This window comes from Monodon monoceros, unplaced genomic scaffold, assembly GCF_005190385.1.
Source record: "Monodon monoceros isolate NGI ecotype Baffin Bay Population unplaced genomic scaffold, NGI_Narwhal_1 Super_Scaffold_17, whole genome shotgun sequence".
In the NCBI taxonomy this organism is placed as follows: Eukaryota; Metazoa; Chordata; class Mammalia; order Artiodactyla; family Monodontidae; genus Monodon; species Monodon monoceros.
In genome coordinates this window covers 4,772,207-4,780,521 of record NW_021703773.1, presented here as the reverse complement: position 1 = coordinate 4,780,521, position 8,315 = coordinate 4,772,207, and the positions used below count along the sequence as shown (strand labels likewise).

General features: G+C 38.7%; 1 protein-coding gene across 1 annotated transcript in view; it reads left to right on the top strand.

The window, feature by feature from the left end:
• Positions 1-8,315, top strand: part of LOC114897703 (disintegrin and metalloproteinase domain-containing protein 32-like) — a 174,416-nt gene that overhangs the window by 31,578 nt on the left and 134,523 nt on the right. Inside the window, exon 3 of the mRNA XM_029226723.1 lies at positions 5,927-5,988. Coding sequence (XP_029082556.1) covers positions 5,927-5,988 — 62 coding nt within the window. The remainder of the gene's footprint in view (positions 1-5,926; positions 5,989-8,315) is intronic.

The window sequence follows — 8,315 nt, the reverse complement described above, 5'->3', positions numbered from 1 at the left end:
CGGGGGGGGGGGGGGGGGGGGGGGGGGGGGGGGGGCACTGCTTGCGGGGCGGACCTGCGGCGGCAGAGGCCTGCATGACGTTGCTCCAGCCTGAGGCCCGCCGTGCGTTCTCCCGGGGAAGTTGTCCCTGGATCCCGGGAACCTGGCAGTGGCGGGCTGCACAGGCTCCGCGGAAGAGGGGTTTGGAGAGTGACCTGTGCTCGCACACAGGCCCCTTGGTGGCGGCAGCAGCAGCCTTAGCATCTCCCGCCCGTCTCTGGGGTCCGTGCTTTTAGCTGCGGCTCGCGCCCGTCTCTGGGGTTCGCGCTTTTAGCCGCGGCTCGCGCCCGTCTCTGGGGTTCGCGCTTTTAGCCGCGGCTCGCGCCCGTCTCTGGAGTTCCTTTAAGCAGCGCTCTTAAACCCCTCTCCTCGCGCACCAGGAAACAAAGAGGGAAGAAAAAGTCTCTTGCCTCTTCGGCAGGTGCAGACTTTTCCCGGGACTCCCTCCCGGCTAGCCGTGGTGCACTAACCCCTTCAGGCTATGTTCAAGCCGCCAACCCCAGTCCTCTCTCTGCGCTCCGTCCGAAACCGGAACCCGAGCCTCAGCTCGCAGCCCCGCCCTCCCTGGCGGGTGAGCAGACAAGCCTCTCGGGCTGGTGAGTGCCGGTTGGCACCGATCCTCTGTGCGGGAATCTCCCCGCTTTGCCCTCCGCACCCGTTGCTGTGCACTCCTCCGCGGTTCCGAAGCTCCCCCCTCCGCCTCCCGCAGTCTCCGCCCGCGAAGGGGCTTCCTAGTGTGTGGAAACTTTTCCTCCTTAACAGCTCCCTCCCACTGGTGCAGGTGCCGTCCCTATTCTTTTGTCTCTGTTTTTTCTTTTTTTCTTTTGCCCTACCCAGGTACGTGGGGAGTTTCTTGCCTTTTGGGAGGTCTGAGGTCTTCTGCCAGCCTTCAGTAGGTGTTCTGTAGGAGTTGTTCCACGTGTAGATGTATTTCTGGTGTATCTGTGGGGAGGAAGGTGATCTCCGCGTCTTACTCCTCTGCCATCTTCAAGGTCCCCCCCCACATTTTTTATTATTGTTGTCATATTTTATATCTTCATGTTTATCCCATTACTGATTATTGTAGTTATGTTTGATTTTACAGTTTTTTGTCTTTCAGTCTTCATGCTAGCTTATTTAAGTTGTTGATCCTCAGCCTTTACTGTATATTTGCCTTTACTAGTGGGATTTTTCCTTTCCTGTAGATTCTCACTTCTTATTACAGCCTTTCTTTTTCACTTAGAGAAGACCCTTTAACATTTCTCTTATGTTATATTTAATATTGATGAACTCTTTTAATTTTTGCTTGTTTAAGAAGTTCTTTATTTCTCCTCCAATTCTAAATGATAATTTTGCTCTGTAGAGTATCCTAGTTTGCAGGTTTTCCTCTTTAGGACTTTGAATATATCATGTCACTCCCTTTTGGCCCACAAGGTTTCCACAGAATAATCAGCTGATAGCCTTATGGGAGTCCCCTTGTGTATGACTCTACCTTTCTCTCTCTTTTTAAAATTAGTTATGTATTTTATACATATTAGTGTATATATATCAATCCCAATCTCCCAATTATCTTTCTCTTGCTGCCTTTCAAATTCTCCTTTTATCTTAACCTTTTGCCATTTTAATTATCATATATGTCTTGGTGTAATCTCTTTGGGTTCATCTTGTTTGGGGTCCTCTGTGTTTCCTGCTTCCGAATTTCTGTTTCTTTTTCAGGTTTGGGAACTTTTCAGCTATAATTTCCAACCCCCAGTCCCTGGCCATAATCCTTTTATAATTTCAGTTTGGGTTGTTGGTTCCCTGGCTCTTGAGATACTACTGCAAGAGTTAGTAACCTTCTCTGGAGAATTGCCTTTCAGTTATTGAGCTGCCTGGGAGTTACTCGACCCCATCCCCCAAGGTAACCCTTCAGCCAGTGCCTAATTGTTACATGGGTCTAAAAGCCCAGCTCCACTGTCTCAGGTGGGAAGGACTCTGAGGCACAATTTTTACTCTAGAGTTTCCCTGAAGTATCAGGCTAAGGCTAGAATTTACCTGAAATCATATTTTCTTTTTTTTTTTTTTGCAGTACGCGGGCCTCTCACTGTTGTGGCCTCTCCCGTTGCGGAGCACAGGCTCCGGATGCGCAGGCCCAGTGGCCAAGGCTCACGGGCCCAGCCGCTCCGCGGCATGCGGGATCCTCCCAGACTGGGGCACGAACCCATGTCCCCTGCATCGGCAGGCGGACTCTCAACCACTGTGCCACCAGGGAAGCCCTGAAATCATATTTTCTTTAGCTTTATCTTCCTCCCTATTTTGCTTCTCTTACTTCCTTGCAGGTTCCTCCAGAGAGTGCTCCCTAAATAAAGCACTGACAAAAGTATCCTCATTTCAGACGCTGCTTCTAGGAAACCTGACACTAACTGACTAGTCCATAGTTTTTATTAAGCAGAAAGATAAATTCTCAATGTAGGTCACTGTAAATTCAGATAAATCTACTTCTTCTGAGACCCCCAATGCTTAAAGGTCTACAGCGTTTCCAGACCTTTACTAAAATATGTTTTGTGAAGATGAGTGATATTTTTTTTCCTGGAATCCTATGATTTTTTTTGAAAATTAATTTTTATTGGAGTATAGTTGATTTAAAATGTGTTATTTTCTGCTGTACAGCAAAGTGAATCAGTTATACATATATCCTCTCTTTTTTAAGATTCTTTTCCCATATAGGTCATTACAGAGTATTGAGTAACATTCCCTGTGCTATACTGTAGGTTCTTATTAGTTATCTATTTTATATATAGTAGTTTGCATATGTCAATCCCAAACTCCCAATTTATCCCCCCCTTCCTCCTTGGTAACCATAAGTTTGTCTTCTATATTTGTGACTCTCTGTTCTGTAAATAAGTGCATTTGTACTATTTTTTTAGATTCCACATATAAGCAATATCATATGATATTTGTCTTTCAAATATTTGTCTGATTTACTTCACTCAGTATGACAATTTCTAGGTCCATCCATGTCACTGCAAATGACATTATTTCATTCTTTTTTATGGCTGAGTAATATTCCATTGTATATATGTACCACATCTTTATCCATTCATCCATTGATGGATATTTAGGTTGCTTCCATGTCCTGGCTATTGTAAATAGGGCTGCAACGAACATTGGGGTGCATGTATCTTTTTGAATTATGGTTTTCTCTGGATTTATGCCCAGGACTGGGATTGCTGGGTCATATGGTAGCTCTATGTTTAGTTTTTTAAGGAACCTCCATACTGTTCTCCATAGTGGCTGTACCAATTTACATTCCCACCAACAGTGTAGGAGGGTTCCCTTTTCTCCACACCCTCTCCAGCATTTATTGTTTGTAGATTTTTTGATGATGGCCATTCTGACTGGTGTGAGGTGATACCTCATTGTAGTTTTGATTTGCATTTCTCTAATAATTAGTGTTGTTGAGCATCTTTTCATGTGCCTCTTTGCCATCTGTATGTATTCTTTGGAGAAAGGTCTATTTAGATCTTCCACCCATTTTTTGATTGGGTCGTTTGTTGTTTTGATATAAAGCTGCATGAGCTGTTTGTATATTTTGGCAATTAATCCCTTTTTGGTTGCTTTGTTTGCAAATATTTTCTCCCATTCTGTGGGTTGTCTTTTTGTTTCATTTATGGTTTCCTTTGCTGTGCAAAAGCTTTTAAGTTTAATTAGGTCCCATTTAGTTTTTTTTGTTTTTATTTCCATTACTCTAGGAGGTGGATCAAAAAGATATTGCTGCGATTTATGTCAAAGAGTGTTCTGCCTCTATTTTCCTCTAAGAGTTTTATAGTGTCCGGTCTTACATTTAGGTCTTCAATCCATTTTGATTTTATTTTTGTGTATGGTGTGAGAGAATGTCCTAATTGCATTCTTTTACATGTAGCTGTCCAGTTTTCCCAGCACCACTTATTGAAGAGACTGTCTTTTCTCCATTGTCCACTGTGTCGTAGATTAGGTGACTACAGGTGCGTGGGTTTATCTCTGGACTTTCTATCCTGTTCCATTGAAGAGGAGTGATTTTGAAACCATGTGAGTGAGTGAACAGGAAAAGTGTCTTCTGAAAGTGTTGAAATTATTGTTAACACTTTACAAATAAAAGTTCCAGAAGGGATCAAATTTCTTAATCATTGAAAGTCTGTTATTAAAAATTAAAACACATATTTGCTGATATTATTCAATAAATTCTCTTATGGCCTCTATTGATCAACCCCTCTACATTCTTTAAAGATCTAGCTAATTTTATGTACATAGGCTGCAGAGAGAATGCGTGTCATGCTACCTCTCACAGTATAGTTAGAGGGAGTATATCTGGTATACTAATATCTTAATAATTATTATGTTTTCATTTTGAGAAAAATATTCATCCCAGAACTACTTTGGGGGACTTGCGCATCAGGTCCACTTTAGAAAGAGAGAAAAATTCTCCAGCATTTCTGTTCAGTTATTACATTCAGATCTCTAAGGGGAATTTTTTTTCACTCATGTAAATTTTACAGCTAGGACATGTTGCTGCTTCAGTATCAGTATCCTATGTTTGGTATTTCTGCCTTATATCTGGCATATACCTGTTTTGCTTCTTTCTTCAATTTATTTCTGGTTTTACTTAAAAAACCTTTAAAATTTTTGGAATGATTTAAATTTATGAAGAATTTGTGAAGATGCTACCTTGAGCTCCCATATATGTTCACTCAGTTTCCCCTAAATTTAATATCTTATATAACCATGTTGACACATTACATTTATCAAAACTAAAAAATTAACATTGATACCTTACTATTAACAAACTGTAGGATTTATTTGGATTTCACCAGTTTTTCCACTAATGTTCTTTTCCTGTTCCAGGATCTAATTCAGGATACTACATTGCTGTTAGTTGTTATGTCTCCCCAGTCTCCTTTGCTCTGTTTTTCTGTTTCATGACCTTGTCATTTTTAAAGAATATCAGTCAGATATTTTGTAGAACGTCCCTCAGTTTGGATTTCTCTGATGTTTTATCATGATTAGACTGAGGTTATGAGTTTTAGGGAAGATTACCGTAGAGGTAAAGTCCTCTTCTCATCATATCATAGCAGCAGGTACATGGTATCCTCTTGACTTCATAACACCAGTGATGTTAACCTTCCTGTTTCATTTTTGATCATTTACTAGACCTTTTAACAACTTGCCTTATTATTTTTTGATTTGTATTGTCTCCTTGTTGCTTCTTATTTTCACAGATCTGGAAAGGCTTATCTTTTTTTGTGTTGTGGTATTTGTGTCTTTTTGATTTTTATATGCTTTAACTAAGTTTTCTTTTTAATGATGTTCTAACTGTGGCTTTTCACATGTTCTTTTTTGCAAGATAAAATCTCATCACTTAGGTTCACTGACCAACTGATTTTGCAACTCATTGCCATCCATGTTTTAACCTGAGAATAATTGGGATGGAGTAAAAAAACTATGCCAAATTTTGTTCAAGGGTCTTCTGTTTAAAAATATAGGAAGCAGGCCGTACATTTCAGGAAAATGGTTAAAATAAATAATTTTTGTGCCTAATGGATTAAGTTAAGCTTCACTGATGTGTAGAGTACCTTATTATCCCAATGATGCTACCTGAGTAGGCATTACAGCATGGCACATCGCCTCTTCTTTTAGAAGAGTTTAAAATTCAGTCACATATAGATTTCTAGTGCTATACAACTCCTTAGATTGGGCTTGTTTTTGTGGATATAGTAAGAATGCATAATATAATAAATAAATATTATCATTTTTGATATATTATTGCATATTTTAAATCACACATAGTCTGAGACATTTTAAGCATTATATGGAGGGATTAGTTGATGTAAAATTGTTGTTTCACTTCTTCTATTACATTTGTCTTCACTCTCAGTTGTTCTGGATTCTCTAGGAACAGGTATCCTATATTATTCCAATAGATGAGAAACCGTATACCGTGCACCTTAGGCAAAGGTAATTTTTTATTCTTTACTTTTAGATTTAATTTTATTTATATGAATTTATTTACTTATAATAAAAATAGAGTGTTAAAAATAATGTACTTGTTATTAAAAATTTTAGTTGTCTCAGATGAACAGATCCTCTCCTGTGAATTAATTTTTTGGTCTTATTGCCTCATAGTCTTTTGTGAATAGGGGGGTTACGAACAGGAAAAATAGGGACTTGTCTCCTGAAGATTAATCTATATGATCTTAAGTTGGCAGAACCAGCAGGACCTGTATAATCAGGGCAGGATGTGATAAGAAAGAAGTAAGTCTGTAACTGTATCAGTTAGGGTTTGATCAGGGAGGCAGGCTCACCACCAGGAAAATGAAATAAGGGATTTAATATAGAAATTAGATCATACAGTGTTCTGGAAACTGGTGAGTAATTTATGGAAAATAGTACCAGCTATATACCATGCCTAAGAGAATTGTGAACATATTTTAAATAACTTTCTGTAGGGTTTAATTCTCTCTTGGAAACCCAGTAGAGAAAGGCTGGCTCGGAAGCAATTTGTAACTTTCAAGAAGTAGATTTCAGTTAAATTTTGGGTGTAGAACTAGACTACATGGTATTAAGGAGAGGTGAATTGTGAGAAACTGAAAGTATTAAGTGAAAATGACTTTTTCAGAAATGTTCAGCAGAGAAAAAAAGAAGAATATGAATGCTTTTTAAGGAAGAAAAAACAAAGTATTTTGGCTGAGAGGAAGTTTCTTAAAGAGAGAAGTGTAAACAAGTGATTCATTGTGTTGTTAGATGCCAAACAGTGGCATTGAGTAAAAGAAGTGTTAACCTACCTACTCCTTTAGACAGAAGGGAAGAATAGTAATTGACCACTCAAAGAACTTTTCAAGTGCATAAGAGGGAAAGAGAGAACTCATATTGTATTTGAGTATCTTATTGAAACTATAAGCAGTAGTAAGAAATAGAGGGACTGGAGCTTGGGAGATGGATAGAGCACGTATCTACTCTGTTTTTGGAAATCACCTGTATAATAATTAGGACACCATGACTATAGGAAGTCATAGGAAGCTATTGCAAGAAACTTATATGGGAAATAATGAGAAGTATAATTATGACCATGTAGGATTTATTTATTTATTTTTTAGACATAACTGAGGTGGCATAAAAAAAGATTAGGTAACAGATTGGACATAGTGGTAGCACAGATTTGGTGGGGCAGTGAAGGAGAAGGAGAGCACACCTGCGTCAGGGGATATCCAGGAGAAATGTCCAGTGGCAGTTTGATTGATAGATAGATAGATTGATTGATTGAAGTATAGCTGTCTTACAATATCATATTATTTTCAGGTGTACAATATAGTGATTCTATATTTTTATACATTACAAACCATATAATTACGTTATACTGACTGTATTCCCTGTGTTGTACATTGCATCCCTATGACTTACTTATTTTATAACTGGTAGTTCATACCTCTTAATCCCCTTCACTTATATATTAGAGGCCATTTATGACAAACCCACAGCTAACATCATACTCAATGATGAAAAGCTGAAAGCTTTTCCTCTAAGGCCAGGAATAAGACAAGGATGCCCCCTCTCACCACTTTTATTGAACACAGTATTGGAAGTCCTAACCATAGCAATTAAAAAGAAATAATATGCATCCACATTGGAAGGGGAGAACTAAAATGGTCACTATTTACAGATGGTAGGGTAACAGAAAACCCTACAGACTCCACCAAAAAGCTATTAGAACTAATAAATGAATTCAGTAAAGCTGCAGGATACAAAATTAATATACAGAAATCTGTTGCATTTCTATACACTAATAATGAAATATCAGAAAAAGAAATCAAGAAAACAATCCCATTTACGATTGCATCAAAAAGAAAAAATACCTGGGAATAAATTTAACGAAGGGAGATGAAAGACCTGTACTCTGAAAGCTGTAAGACATTGATAAAGAAATTGAAGAGAACACCAATAAATGGAAAGATATACCATGCTTATGCATTGGAAGAATTAATATTGTTAAAATGTCCATACCACTAACCAAGGCAATCTACAGATTCAGTCCAATCCCTATCAAAATACTCATGCATTTTTCACAGAAGTGGAACAAATAATCCTAAAATTTGTATGAAACCACAGAAGACCCCAAATAACCAGTTATATTTAGTTCAGGTCATGTGAGAGAGGTGTGGGTTTCAGAGCCATCTTTTTTATATAGGTACAAATGAGGCACCAGAAATGAACAAGATACAGAGGTGGGGGTGAATATTAATGATGAGAAGGAAAAACAACCAGAATTGAAGGCCATGGAAGCCTTT